The following is a 15,981-nucleotide window of genomic DNA, read 5'->3' as shown; positions in this document are numbered from 1 at the left end:
TTTAAAAACGGTCCACGTCAAAAATCTTTTAAAAAATAAATTAAATAAATAAATGCCTTGTAACATGACCACCACACGGATGCCAGCCAGGCCTTAGGAGGCACTGAGGTGCCCTGCAGACACACTCCACACATGGGACAAAGTTTCTACAATAAAAGAAATATTGACGGGAGAGGCTCTTATTTTCATCCTGAAAGTCTAACTTCAAAAAATCTTTTCCTTCTATTTTTATTTTCTTTCTCCCTCGTCCTCCTGTTCTTTCTCCTTTCCATTGATTCCCAAAGTTATTGAAGTGTTTTCTCCACTAATACCTTTAAATTCGCAGTTCTGTTTCTTTAGCAGAATTTAGCAAGCCCATTCCAAGACTCCAGTGATCCTTTTTTTTTTTGGCGGTACGCGGGCCTCTCAATGTTGTGGCCTCTCCCGTTGCGGAGCACAGGCTCCGGACGCGCAGGCTCAGCGGCCATGGCTCACGAGCCCAGCCGCTCCGCGGCATGTGGGATCTTCCCGGACCGGGGCACGAATCCGTGTCCCCCGCATCGGCAGGTGGACTCCCAACCACTGCGCCACCAGGGAAGCCCCCTCCAGTGATCCTTTTACAATAAGCGAGTAAGCAACTAAATTGTATTTAACAGAAGTGCGTGGAGGTTCTAGGTACTGTGCACCTCTTTCATATATTTTACAAATCTTTACTTATGGGCAAACTTGCTAAACATATCATTTCATGCGTACTTTGGTTGAAATTCTTTTTTACCTTTGTGCAGATATTCACAAATGCCTCCACCGCCTGACATATAGGAAACCCACTTATGAAGATATTTCCAGGAGGCCACAAGCGTGTTGTCGTGCTTCACCTGGACCATGTACTGGAGCGGGCCGGTGATCATCTTCCTGTTACAGCGCCACTTCAAGGAAATGTGGGTGGAATCACACTCGTATATGCTCAGTGGCTGCTCTGGATTAGACACATTCAGGCCCAGGCAGCCGCTGCCTCCGATGTTAAAGAGGCGGTGGTTTGAAACCCACTTCCACAGCATGTACTTGTTGGGTGGTTTGCAACTCTCCAGGGTGAGTGTAGATTTGCCGGCTTGAATGCATTTCTCGAGGTTCTCACTTTGGATAATGAAGATCCCTTTATCTGAAAACAGCAAAATAGAAGATATGGTATAGAATCTTCATATATAATTAATCAGTGTCGGGAGGATCCCAGTGTGCATGTCTGAGCTGTGATATGTCACACTGACGGCTGTCGCAAACAGATCTGAAGTTGATGTGTGGGGTCCACCACAGGGGCTTGATTTGCCCAAAACAAAGGAGGTTCTTGGGAAGCATACATGGACTTATTAGAGCTAATGGAAAACCTCTGGTCTAAGACAGCATTGGCCCTCCAGTAACAAGGGATGCTTGTGAATTCACTCCGGAATGGTACTGATAGAAAAGGAGCTCGCCACAACCGAAGAGAGAGCGGGGACTGGTGATAATACTCAGCGCTGCAAGGGAGAGACATTGGGTGCCCAGAGGCATGGTGACACTTTGGTTTTCTTCAGACACGTGCCTGAATGTTAGGAATACGGCAGCTGAATCAAGAGCCACTGAAATGAAAATTTCCACCATCAAATTTCAGTAGAAAACCTAAAGGATAGAAGTCAAGGGCTGCTTTGCGTCTTGATATAAGACGCAATGCTGGTGAGAAAAAATGCTTCTCCACATTTGTTTTCTGTGCTGGGTCCATCAGGTGTGGAAGGATGGGGACATACGCTATGGGGATGGACTCTTCCTGGGACCATCCTTGTTGGGCAACAGCAGACAGATGTCCAGGACACTAGGTGAGGCCCCTCACCTAGGTACACGAGAGGTTGCAAGAGCACTGTGACAGGATTGAGACCACACAGGCCACGTGGGAATGTGGAGGAAGGAGGCATTTTGTGATATACCCCTGAGCCTCTAAGCTTTGGGAGCCAGAAGAAGAGATTTGGGTGAGTTTCCTTTGGAAAAGCTGGCAAGGCCCAGCCAGGACTTAGTGGTATCTACCTGCCCACTACCTGACTTTACCTCAAGTCGCTGGCCTGGAAGGCATCTATTACACAACAGTTATGAACATGTCCTCCCACAGGGTTTTTGAAGGTGGAAATCATGTCTGACTTCTTTTATCCAAGTTCAGAGTGTCCTGAGCACATCGTGGAAGTTCAGTAAATGTTTGATGTTGATTAAACACGCCAGCAGCTGCTGCTTACTTAGGCTCATGGTTGCTGGGTTACTCAGCGCAGACTGTCTGGTCAGGTCCAAGAGCTCTTTTGTTCTGCTATTCACTAGGCTCTGCTCTCACATCTTACTTCCTGTCCATTCTTCAAAAATCTAAAGGGACATTATCAGGTTCCCTTAAAACGGCTGTGATCTGGGGCCAGGCGTGTGCGGTGGCAGGGGCATAGTGGACACAGGCAGAGCCTTCTAGAGGTTGGGAACACTGCAGAATGAGCGTCCTCATGCACTGGAATGTTTCATTTTGGTAAAAGTTCTTTTTGTTCTTCTAAAGTTGCTCAGGCCAAGAAGAACTGATTTACAATAACCAAAATCGCTTAAGACACTGTTGAAAAAAGATTGTCAATGTATTAATGGAAGCTATACTTCATGTAATAATTGATAACCTTATTTATAACCCTATATTTGAGGAGTTGAAATAGTTGTCAGAAAATTGCTTTGATCACCATACATCAGAACAAAAGAGAAAGGAGTGGGGGCAGGGGGCAGAGAATGAACTGTTTTAGGGAGATTTCATTTAGATCAGGAAATTTGTTTTCCTAATGAAGCCCATGTCTGTGTAGTTATTAGTATAGTCATTCAAGATCAAATCTACCTCTCGCCAATGCAGTGTGGACTCTGATAATTATTAACCTTCTCTCCAGCTCTCCTATTCACCTTTTCATGCCTGGGTAGAATGTTAACCTTAATTTCTGTTGTAATCTACTAATAACTTTCTAGCTAGCCCAGAGTCCCATTAATTTTTCACTAAAGGATAATTATTTTACTATAATTGTTCTGTACTTTAGCTTCTATCTAATATATATGTTCAAATATATCCAGCTCTGCAACTCACTGGCTGTACCATAGCCCTCTGCGCCTCAGTTCCTACACCTAAGATAGGTGGGTAGACTACCTGGCTGGTGGGTTGAGAGCTCTGGAATCAGGCAGATCCACCACAGACCAGACTTGTAACTTTGGGCAAATTTCTCGATCTCTGTGAGCCTTGCCTTTCCTCTTTGAACTAGGAATATGTATGATACTCACCTCATAGGGATGTTAAGCGTATTCCATTAAATAACCCTTGCAAAGCACAACATGCACTACCATGGCACGGGAAGAACTCAGTAAATGTGAGTTGCTGTTATTATTGTCATTACCATCTTTCTGGCTTCCTGATTCTTAGTCTGCAGATCCAGCCGTAGGTCTGGTTGAACACCTGTAGAGTACTAATTTGAGCATACCCCCAAAGACTTGTAACATGAGCACAAAAGCTCATTTTTACTTTAGATTCTGCAGCACATAGTAGGTGTAGACTTTTTCGTTTTAAACAATCCAGAAATACCATGCTATCACCTTTCATGGAGGAAAAATATTCCTCAAATAACCAGGTGACAAAATTTTTGTCTCATTTGTTCAAATACCTGTGAGATTATGAATTGAGTCTTCATCTATTCATCTTCCACACTGTCAACCTGTAAAGTCTATGCTGCAGCTCTCTTACAAGAAAGACAGAAATGCTTGTTGTTAACCAGCAGTGTATGGATGGGTAAATGAGTGGTCTGTAAGTAAATGGACATGGAAATTATAAATCACTAAAATTTGAGATGAATAAATAATGTTTTAAAATGTCCAAATTATTAAGTGTTAAGAGAAAAGGAGTGGTAGAATCAGAGCTTTTGTAGTTCTACCACTGGTCATAAAAACACCTTTCCAAAGCAGAAGATATTAGACAAACTTAATTCCCTGCTGCTCAGTTTTAGGGTGCTATCATATTTCTAAGCCCAGCTGCCTTTAGGATGTGTCTTTGGAAAAGTTCCTCAGAATGTATCATAAACAAGTAGCTCTGGCTTACCAATAACAATAAACATGCCATCACCAAAAGAATAATATGTCACACTAAGCTAAAAAACGGCCCAATCCCATTTTCCCATTAAGCTATAATAGAATCTGGTCCTAGCACCATTAATCTCCATAAATTCACTGAAGAGAAAACAACTGTTTTCAAATAGACTATGAGGAAACCCAATATAGGTATCAATATTCAGATAATCATTATATGTGCATATGAGTCATCTCTAACAAAAACATAAGATGAAAATAAGCCACCCATCCTTAGTGTCTGTAGACAAATTTCAAAAAGGATGAAGATCAAATGTGGGAGGAATCAAGATTGATTATATATGTCAAGGACATCAGTTCTGCTTGAACACTGATTAAGTGATTAATGAAGTACTGCCAGAATTACTAAATCTCTTTGCAGTAAAATGCTATTATACTTCCCTTAATAATTGTAAGTTTAGGAGGAGAAAAAGGATTGATTTACTAGAAGTAACTTATAAACTAATTTTCATCCTTAAAAAATAAAATAAAATCCATAGAAGATAGGGGCGCTACTTTCTACTTCTGAGTTCCTTTCAAGACAAGATGATTTTAGATCCACCCTTTGGCCTCACAAGATCACATGTATTTCTAAGGAATGGAAGGAGAATTTCTTTATTCATTTATTTATTTATTCATTCATTGAACAAGCATTCACTGGTTGCTGACTATGTGGAAGGCACTGTGTAGGGTACCAGAGATAGAGGAATCATTTATCTAAATATCTGTTCTTTAAAACTATATCTATTCATTCTGGAATCATGGGAAGTCTCCTAGTTAATGAAAAGGAGGGAGTTCCATCAGTTCCAAAGTAAACGTTGTAACTGCACTTAAAATAAGCCCTTAAAAACAAGGGATGAAAGATAAGAAAAAGAAAATAGACTAGAATTTAAAACACTTGACTGGATCTTCAAGTGATGTCATGTGTGAGGTGGACACGGCGCCTCAGTGTCATCAGACCTTTCTAGGTGGAGTGTGTGTGTGTGTGTGTGTGTGTGTGTGTGTGCACGTACTGGCCCATTTTCCAGGGAGGAGACAGCAGAAGAGCACTGGAAGGAACATGGACATGGCACAGGAGACTACCTACCCATACACCCAGAACCATGAACTTCAGCGCTGGATGGGACTGTAAAGCTCATTTAACTGAATCATCCTTACACATTTCTTTTTCCAAATCCATTTTTTTCTTAGAAGTTTTATATTGATATACTTAGTGAAAACCATATAGGTCTAACTCTATTTACAGCCATTCATTTATAACCTAGAAAGCAGAAAATGAGCTGCTGTAGATTGTTGCCAAATAATTTGAAGTGGGAGACTTGAAATTTCAAACAAACATTAATTGAACGCCTATTATGGTGGTGTGTTAGGAGCCCTGCAGATAGAAGGATATATGTGCCATAGTGTTTGCCCTCAAGGAACTGATGTTCTCCCTGGGAGTACATCATGAAGTGTACAGGAAGAGCTATAACTTAATGCCAAAATACATATTGACGTAAGAGGTATAAGCACAATAAGGTGGAAGGCAGGAGTTAGAAGGGGTCACTTTGGCCTAGAAGATCAGAGAAATCAATCAATCAGTCACTCTCTCACAAGAACACACACACACACTTTCATTCAACAAACATTTGATAGGGACCTAATATTTGTTGCACATGGAGGTACATGGGTGAACTAGACCAGCATGGGTACCTGTCCTCATTACAGAGGGAGAGTTCAGGTAGTGCAGGAGGTATAGGCAGAGAGGTGAAGGGTTGGGCCAGGGGGCACTGTGGACAGAGCAAAAGTCATGAAAGCTCAGAGGTGATGAAAATAATTAGCTCTAGGGTGACGAGTACCTCACTCTCTAAAAGTGTTTGGTGGTTGTAGAATATAGAGTTGGAAAGAGGTGGTTTGGGGCCATTTTATGAAAAGCTTAAATTTTATTCAAAAATTTGTATATTATTCAGATAAAGGGAATTTTTGGAACAAGAGAAGGCATGACTGAGGCTGTGGTGTGGAAGATGAATCAGGGTGGTAAATCATTCGATAAAAACATTTATTGAGCATTTTTGTGTCCCCAGCATGGTTTTAGGAGAGTAGAGGTATGAGACAAATGTCCAAGTTCCTGCCCTGGAGGAGTTCTCACTTAGCTGGGTTGAGACAGCCCACGTGCAGAATGGCGAACAGTCTGAAGGCTATTGCTTTGATCCGGCAAGACAGACAGAGGTGTCAGTTCAACTGGTGGTGATGAGAAAGGAAGGGAATTGTTAGACTCTAGTCACTAGAGAGAGAATTCAAAGAGGGAAGAAATGACAGGATTTGGTATTCGATAGAATGGGAGGATTCTGGAAAAGGTAGTTGCAATGACTTGTTTTCTGGCTTCAGGAATCTGATACACTGTCAGATGCCGGCCAATCCCTAAGATACCATGAGGTTGGAGTCTAAAGCCTAGGGCTGCGATTAGAGTCGGAAGAGTGCCAACTGGGGGTCCCTGCAGGAAGTTCCTCTTGAGGCCCTTCCATTTCATGCTCAGCACCCCTTCTGATCACTTCCACCCACCTTTTAGTGTCCCCTTATACTTTAAACAGCTCCTCTTAGAACTGGCTGAGGTATGAAGTGTTACGTAAATAAGATATGATTTGAAATGTTAAGCCTTGGTGAGATGTATGTTCTTTTGATTAAAAAAACAACAACACTTGAAACAAACAATGAAACAATTCCTAAAGAAATCCTCTTTTTATGGTGGATTTTAGGCAATCAAAGGGTTTTCTGGTGTTTAATAAATAACACCATGACGGTGGCACCTAATCCAACCGACGTATAAACCGGCCTCTGGGCCCTTCCATGTTATGGGAACTGGAAGGAAACGCTCAAATGCATGGCTCGCGTCAAGTGCAATGTTTAAGACATGCTTCCTAATAGGAAGCCCACAGCTTGCCAACTGCACTCCAATTTCAATCTCCTACTCCATTGTCCTGGGTTTAAACCTCTTCTACTCCATCTACCCACACAGCTGGTGCTGGGCTCACGCATTTCCTTCCCCGGAGCATCTCTTGAATCTGTCCAGTTCCTTGCTCTTCTGACAGTATCTCAGTTTCGGCATGGAAAGGGTCCAGGAAGTATGGGGAGGGCATCTCTGCCCTGAAACCAATCTAAAGTTGAGCAGCTTTTCTCTTGAGATGTATCGACATTTTCCAGCTACACAAATTCAGGCTTGTCCTGTCCAGTGACTCCGATTCAGATTTGATTGTTTTCCTTACTTAGATTACTCTGTAGCAGGAAGGGATGCTGTGTGGGGCTGAATCAAGTCCCGTTCATGGCTGAACGATGCAGAGAAGCTGGATTCTTAATATGACTTTCCAAACCAATAAGCAAGGAATTTCTGACGTTTGCAGTATGCAGCATGTGCATTGTACTTGAAAGGACAGAACAAAGTGAAAAGTGTGTTCTCTCCTCCTTGGCCATCTCTGCATGAATACTTGCATTTTTATCCCAGATCAGCTGAGATTTGGTGTTTATCTCTTGACAATCTGACAGTACTTAACAAAGCCCGTGGCTTCCTATCAATTGATTTCTATAATCAACTAAAAAGTTAAGTATGTTTTAAAATATGCCCTTGTCCTGTCTCAGAACTTCTTCTCTTTCCCTGCCCTAGCATTTTCCTTGACTTTGAGCCTTCTTTATTCTCCTACAGCTTCTGAACCTGGATAATCACCACCTCCACAGGCCCGTGGGACCCCTCTTGCTAAATCTTTTTACATGTTATCTTCTCTTTTCTTTCTAATCTCCCAAAATCGTCACTCCAAGTTCCACGAGGCATACAATACTTTCTCACATGCAGGAAAAATTAAACCTGGCTTAATCTGCTCCACCGGGCTCTAGTTTTGTCAGGATTCAAATTGCCTGTCACCAACCCCTGTGTGAAGTAGATTAACCCTTCCAGACTGTTCTCGCCACTCTGCCACTCTCATTCCCTCCCCACCTCCCCTTTCGTCCATCACATTTAGCAGTAGATCTTCTGACCTCTGCAGAAAATCTTCTCTCTTTCAAAGTTCTTCGCTGTGTCTCTGTATCTTACCAGTGAATTTTTAAACTGAGTTGAAAACATTTTTCTTCCTTTTAGCTTTTAGTCTATTCCTCCATCATTTTTATCTTTATTTAACTGGAAAGTATCTAACAGACATTCAGACATTGCTGGTGTAAAACTCATTATTTACAGCAGCTCTGTTAACATCTTATAGACTGTGCTGAAAATATACCATCTCAGTCACCAGGGAGTCTTGCTACAGAAGACCATGTTATGGCAAGAAACAATAAGACAGAACATTGTTAAACTTCCCTCAACATGCCTTCGTGTGGAAGCCCTGGGGGATATGATTCAAAGACTGGGTCACCAAAACAAAAGCAGAAAACAACTCAGCCAACAACCAAACAACCCTGGAAATGACGTGACGTTATTGAAAGCAGAAGCGTTTACACTGAGCTATCCATCTTATCTGCTTTGAGAATATACTCACTTAAGAGAAATATGTATTTACTTAAGTGGGAGACAGAAGTGAAAACACAACCAAGAGACTTCCCTGGTGATCCAGTGGTTAAGACTCTGCACTCCCAATGCAGGGCGCCCAGGTTCTATCCCTGGTCAGGGAACTAGATCCCGTATGCCGCGTACTAGAGCCTGTGTGCCGCAACTGAAACTCCTGCACATGGCAATGAAGATCCAGCATGCCGCAACTAAGACCCGGTACAGCCAAATAAATAAATAAATATTTAAAAAAAAGAAAGAAAGAAAAAGAAAACACAACCAAATCCAACTCTTAATGGTAGATATATTGTTAGTCCTTGTACTTGTTTGCTAAGGCTGCCATCACAAAGTACCACAAACTGAGTGGCTTAAACAGAAATGTGTTATCTCACAGATCTGGAGGTTACAAGTCAAAATTCAAGGTGTCGGCTGGGTTGGCTCCTTGGAGGCCTGTGAGGGAAGGATCTGTTCCAGGCCCCTTTCCTTGGCTTGTAGACGGCTGTCTTCTCCTTGTGTCTCTTCATATCATCTACTCTCTATGCGTATATCTGTGTCCAAATTTTCCCTTCTTAGGTGGACATCAGTCATATTAAATTAGGGCCCACACTAATCACCTCATTGTAATTTGATTACATCTGAAAAGACCCTGTCTCCAAATGAGGCCTCATTCTGAGGTATTTGGGGGGTTATAAATTCAACATCTTAATTTTGAGGGGGACACAATTCAACTCATAACAGGCCCATGCTTCTTATTCAGCTACGTAATTCACAGAGCCCAGAGTAAAATGAAAATGTAGGGCCCTGGAGGGGACAGGGAAGTCCAGTCAATCTTCACTTCCCGTGGGCCTATGAGGGGTTGTAACCTCCGTGGCAGAAAGCTCTGAGAACACACTCAGTACCTGGACTGGAGACAGGTGATAGGTCCCCACTCAGTCCCCACGGAACATGCAATGGTGCTGCCAACCCGGTGGGGACAGCAGCCTTGTCCTGCCCCCAGATACCACTGGCCATCCACTCCCAGGCCCTGGGCCTCCAGCTTCCCAGCCCCAAGGCAACCTGGTTGCCATGGTGGACGGAGCACAGGAGTATGGACGGGGAGGCTGAAAACCCACCCAAGGAAAATGGGGAGGTGACGTGAGGAGGAACTGAGATTTACTGGAGGCTTTAATCTCTTGGTCTGTGCTCCATTGTCCCACAGGATTTCATACCCAAAGAACAAATTCAGAAATAAAAATTACTAAGGGGCTTCCCTGGTGGCACAGTGGTTGAGAGTCCGCCTGCCGATGCAGGGGACACGGGTTCGTGCCCCGGTCCGGGAGGATCCCACATGCCGTGGAGCGGCTAGGCCTGTGAGCCATGGCCGCTGAGCCTGCGTGTCTGGAGCCTGTGCTCCGCAACGGGAGAGGCCACAACAGTGAGAGGCCCGTGTACCAAAAAAAAAAAAAAGAAAAAATTACTAAGAATTCCAAGATCCCAAACCACAGAGCATTCAAACCCAAGGGCAAGGCCCTGCTGAGCATGGGGCCCTACGAGACAGTTCTGGTCACACGCCCATAAAGACTGCCCTGTTAACTGGCCAAGGCTAACACTGTGGAAAAAAGACCTTGGCAAACCACAGAGCACTTCTTTTAGGGCAGAACTGCCTGAGGTTGAGAGTATCTGCCTTAGTTTCTCCATCTGCACAATGGGCTTAATTAATGATAGTGCTGTCCTCATAGGATCTTGATAAGGACTACCTCAGTCACTACGACCCCTTTATAAATGTTAGTAAGAGAAAAACAGATCTTAACTTTGGACATGGGTAGTGAAAAATAGCAGCAAAATAAGACCAATGTTTATAGTTAAATAATTACTTTGAATTTCCTGTTTATATTTTCATAACCGAAAAGGAAATTTCTCAAGAGCGTGATGCAAAAAGCCAGAAATAATGAAATTTTTTCATTAGCATATTTCTTTGGAACTGTTGTAGTCTAGAAAGTATAGTCAATTAGAAAGTCATGTGGCCCCTCATGAAAGCAGAAAACTCTTTTCTGTTTTGTTCAGCTCTGTATCACAGAACCCAGTTTAGAGGAATTCTCATAAAATTCCTCCATTTTTCTTGAATGACTTTATAAAATATTCTACCCTAAGTGACTCACTGTAGTGTTTATAAGGTGTTCTTGGGTTTGTTTCTTTTATGAACTGTAATATTTCTTTTCACTCTGATCAATTAAAAAATATAATTTATGTTCCTAGCTTTGTTTTGGAACATCTCCTAAAAGGCTTTCAAGGATAATTTCTAAAAGAAGATGGAGACAAGGGTCTATAAATGTCTCAAATACGTTACTTTGATAGATTATATGAAGATTCATCACATAGGGATGAGTTCAGAAGAGGCAGAACAAAGAATTGTTTCTTCAGAAACCCTGATATAAATAAGCAAACTCTTAGCTCAAGGAAGGGAAGCTGAGGGGACAACGAAACTCTGTATGGCTCAACCTTTCTGGTAATTGGCGTGGAACCCACATGGTGTAGTATCAGTTACTGTGACAACCAATAATAGGAAAAGAGGTTAGGAGCTAATGAGGAAGAGTAAAAAGGACCAGAAAAATTGGAAGTCTATGCTGACTCTCAAAGGCTCATGAGGAAAGAAGCCAGTCAGAGAAAATGGGATGAGAAAAGTATAAAGTGGAAGAGTTTCTGAAAGATGATGAACGGAGATGGAAGAAACAGAGTCTGAGGGTTGGAGTGATTGACGGCCAGGCAGGGCAGCTATACCAGGAGCTGATCATGCTTTTACTTAAATTCCAAATCCCCAGATTAGGAGAATGGCTCATTGCCCAGGGATATATAAATTGCCTAGAAAAAAATCAATGGCTTTGCACATTTCGGCTTTGTGAAAATATTTACTCCTACATGTGGAAGCACAGGTTTGGAAAAGGAGGAGTTGAAGAGAGCAAGAGGCTGGCCTCCTGTTCCTCCTGTCACAAGATCAAGTCACATGCTCCCAGCAAACAGAGGGATAAGAATGAGCTATTTTATCAGGTCGCAAGGCTACACAGGGGCCCTCTGCATTAGTGCTTGTGGATCCGGCTCACATCCCTACTCTACAAGCTCCTGTAGGTGCAAGTTACTCAACCTGTCTTCACCTGTGAAGGAAGGGTGTGCACTAACAGCACCCAGCTGGCTGTGGTGAGGGGCATTTTGACCTTTGCATTAGAAATGGGAGCTAAGGGGAAAATCTCAGGGTCACGACTCCTTCCCACTGCTGCCTCCAGGGGGTGGCTCTCACCACCCTCTTTCAGAAACCTCTCCTTCGTGGCACCCTCTCTTCATTGCTCCATACCGAGCGCACCGCCCTGAACCTCTTCCTCACATTCACTACGTGACTCCAGCGAACACTCCATTGGCCTCCCCACCCCAAGGCCTTTCACTCCCAACACTCTGGCCTGGTGTTTTCTTCAGTGCAGGCTGTGGCCCATTAATGCATCATGAAGTCAAAATAGAGTGGAACATTACAAAGCAAAATAGAGTAGAACAGAGTAGAAAAGTAGCAGCACATCGTATCAGGTAAGGGTGTTTTTTAATGAAACTTTTGTTGCAGACGTATATGTCTGTACTGCTCTGGACACTCGGTTCCTTGACCCCCTCTGCTCCGAGGACCTTCTTTCACTTGTTCTCGTTTTAGTGACCACTTCTGCAGCAATACCTTGGACCTGGTCACTACTGAGAATGGACCCGCCTCCAAAATTCATTATTTCCATTGTATAATCACTACCCTTCCTGTTCTGCCGTCTCTCTCATCTCCTTACTTTCACCCTCACTTCCCTTGGTCATTGGCCATTCAAAAGAGCCTACCTTGACCGTCTCTGAGGACTGACACAGCCATGGGCTCCCTCCACCCCTGCTGCTGGGAAGCTGAGTGCTGTAGGGGAAGCTCTCTTACTATGTTGGTTGGGGCCATTTCACATTTATAATTTTCAGCCCTCAACGTCGCTTCAAAACTCTTTTACTTGCCCCCAGTTCATTTCCTTTAGCAACCTCCACAGAGACTATGCCCACTTTTCCACAGGATGCCCTGTCCCCTTCCTTGATCTCCCCTCTACCCTCCCAGTATCTGGGGTACTTGAATGAAATTATCAAGTTTTAGCACTTGCTAGAATGAAGGGCTCAGATTTCAGAACCACAATGAGGTCCCTTGCTATAGCAACTCGAGGTAGGAGAGAGGCTGCAGACATGCCATGTACAGTGCTGTGCACAGGGAAGTAATTGTTACAGGGTTGTCAACACGTCAAAATGGTCTGGACTGGCCAGAGGAAGAGGGCACCGTGGTGATATGAAACAAAAGGACAATCCTTGGGTAAGTACTATTATTAGTTCCCTTTTTACATATGAGGAAACTGAGGCACAGAGAGCTTAAGTAACTTGCCCAAGGTCACACAGCTGATAAATGGTAGAGCCAGGATTTGAGCCCAGACAATCTGGTTCCAGGGCCCATGAACTTAACTACTATATGACACTGTATCTACTGATTTTTTAATACAAATTTATTGGTAAATGACTGAAAAGTCAGCACAATACTATCCATCATCTGCCTCTCAAGGCTGGGATGCATATAATAAATAAGAGATCAATCAGTAACACATATCAAAGAAATTTTCAGAAGATAAACACTATATGTATAATCTGCCTTGTATTACTACCTATCCCTTATTAGTGGATGTGAAACTGACATAGGTGCATATTTTCTCCTGGTTGCTCTGGGGATGCCAATCATGGCTAAGAGTAAGTTAATGTAGTCCAGTGAACACAGGGGCAAACGTAGGAGCCCAAACACAGCTAAAAAACACTGCTGTATTTCAGCTTCTACATCTGAAAAATGGATGGCTGGACTAGACAATGTCTCAGGTCCCTTCTAACGCTAAGATTTTGTTTTTCCATCTTTGGACAAACAGGAAAAACCTGATTTTAAACCCATCTAGATTATACTTGAAATTCCACTGATGTGAGTGCTTGGAGTCAAGGAGGGGAGCCTGTGTGAGGACTGGAGCAGTCAATGTCACACAGTCTCTGTGCTCTTCAGAAATTAGGAGCAGCATTTTCACATCTGAAGAATCTCTATGCCAACTATGTCAAATGCCTTCAGATTTGCAAACTGTCACCTGGAGTGGACAGGAGGTAGTGGATGATTCTAACGTCATAGTGTCCTTGACTATTAAAAAGAAGGCACTGATTAGCAACTACCTCAGCCGGGATTTGGATCTGCTACATATAGAAGCGATTAGCCCATCCGTGCTAATCCTGGCTCAGAGGAACACCAGCGCATTCTCTCTGTGTGGCTAGGTTCCAGCTTCTGTCCTCCCGGCTGCTGCCCTCTTCTAGATAGACATTTAGTGCCCAGGCAAGACCCACATTTTAAAATGTAAAGAAACAAGCGTGGCACAGCGACTGTTTGTGAAGACAGTCACAGGGGGTCACAGGCGCCTCTGCAGGAGCATTTTTATTGAAATGACAAAGGAGGTAAGAGGCCTCTGACCTTCGGCCACTTTAGAATAAGAATTGCTCAACCTGTCCCCGGTAAAGCCTCCTAGGAATGCTAGAGAATACAGTCCAGAGAAGATTACCTCCAAAATGTACACATAATATGTTGAGAGGGGAAAAAAATAAACACAGACATTGGTGACACGTTTTACTCCTTCTGTCCAAGCTCATCCCCAAAGGCTGAGAGTATGGAGGCTGCCTGGAGGCTTCTCCTGGTTTATTTAGCTTCTCCCAACCTCTTTCCTCCCTTCACACATGGGCTTGCACTTTTGCACGCTGGCTCCTTTGCCTCAGAGGCAGCCCATACAGTTATTTACGAAAACGGTGATCTCTCTTTCTGTCTCTGTCCATAGCCCTTTATGAATTTTATGTACAGTAGGTGCTCGATAAATGTTTGATCCATTGATCCCGTGTACACGTGTATATGGCCATGGTAACTCCGCAGGAACTCTCCACTCGCCGGCCTGCCGCGCGCCTTGCAAAGGATCCCATTTTACCCTCAGTGGTCCTATGTCTGTCACAGGCCCCATTTTTCAAAGGGGAGAAACTGAAGAGCAAAGAGGGTAACTTGCTCCAGCTCACAAGTTCATTGGGGCCACAGGGGCTCCTCTTCCCTATCTGGTCTGAGAAGCGTTAACAGAGAAGATTGTTTTCTTTCCCGAAGGGGCAGAGAGGAGAAGCCAGGCTGGGGCCACTCCGCAGGTGGCAGCGTACACCCAGAGCGCTTGCTTTGGGAGGGGACAAAATGGGACATCTTTTTGCCGTCATGTATCCCAGAGATGGTCCTCCCAAATACACCGCTCTAGGAAAGTTTACATTCGAAACATCTCCTACCCTCCTACGTGCAGCTTGTGCCGGGCCGCAGCCGAGTCAAACCGCCTGCGAGCCGAGGCCCCGCCCCACGCCGCGCCCCCGACCGAAGCCTGGAGGAAGCGGGGCGGGGGAGGGGGTGCAGGGCCTGTCCCGGTGCAGGACTAGCCCATCCGCAGGGCTTTCTCCGGACGGCAGAGACGCGGGCCACCGTATAATCCTGGCCACCCTCGCCCGCCCCAGCTTCGCCCCTTCCTCCTCTTGCCCACCCCCGCCCCCGACGTGCCCATCTGGTCCCTCTGGGCCGGGGGACACTCACCCTGCCACTCGAGAAGCCGCTCGGGGGTGAGTGCCACCGCCGCGCCCTCGGCGGAGCCCGCCGGCACCGCCAGCAGCAGCGGCAGCAGCGGTGGCAGCAGCGACAGCAGCGCCATCGCTAACCACTGGGCTCGCCGGACACTGCGCCCGGCCCTGCGGTGGGCGAGGCGGGACCGCAGCCTCCTCCGCGCTCCACCCCTCCCCCAGGCCTCGCCACCCCTGCGTCCCGGAGATCCACTCCGTCACCGTCACCCCTGTCGCCACAGTGTGCGGACACTCGGGGTTATGGGCTGGAAGGCGGAAAAGTCCAGGAGATTTTCCCCGCCCTACCCACTCCGGCTTGGAGCGGGAGGGAGCAAGAGGGGGTGGACCATCTGCCCATCCCAGAAATTCCTGCCTTTGGGGTGGGGAGAGAGGAGGGGTGAGGCTGCCCCGTGCACGCGCCTCCTGCTTCCAGCCTTCTCTCTCCTTCTTGCGGAGGCCAAATAGGAGTTGGCGGTGAGCGAGTTGAGAATCTCTGGGACGGGAAGTCTGACATCTGGGTTTGCAAGCCACCCGGATTATGGTAAACGCTGCGGGTTTGGCAGCAGGCAGCTTAGAGGAAACCGAGCTGCTCCGTGGACCCAGGCGCGCTGGGAGCGCTCTGGACCTCCTCTCCCCTGGAATGTGGAGCCCAGAGATCCCTGGGGGTGCGCCGGGGTCTCCAC

The 15,981-nt window shown here is 45.2% G+C and overlaps 1 protein-coding gene across 1 annotated transcript in view; it reads right to left on the bottom strand.

The window, feature by feature from the left end:
* PLA2R1 (phospholipase A2 receptor 1) overlaps window positions 1–15,563 on the bottom strand; it is a 120,164-nt gene extending 104,601 nt beyond the window's left edge. The window contains exons 1-2 of the mRNA XM_030852660.3: window positions 15,276–15,563; window positions 755–1,138 (exon numbers count right to left, since the gene is read on the bottom strand). Coding sequence (XP_030708520.1) covers window positions 755–1,138; window positions 15,276–15,390 — 499 coding nt within the window. The 5' untranslated portion in view covers window positions 15,391–15,563. The remainder of the gene's footprint in view (window positions 1–754; window positions 1,139–15,275) is intronic.
* Between the last annotated feature and the right edge of the window lie 418 nt (window positions 15,564–15,981).

Source organism: Globicephala melas, chromosome 7, assembly GCF_963455315.2.
Source record: "Globicephala melas chromosome 7, mGloMel1.2, whole genome shotgun sequence".
NCBI classification, from domain to species: Eukaryota; Metazoa; Chordata; class Mammalia; order Artiodactyla; family Delphinidae; genus Globicephala; species Globicephala melas.
The sequence above is the reverse complement of the archived record's forward strand: the minus strand, read 5'-3'. Positions and strand labels throughout refer to the sequence as shown.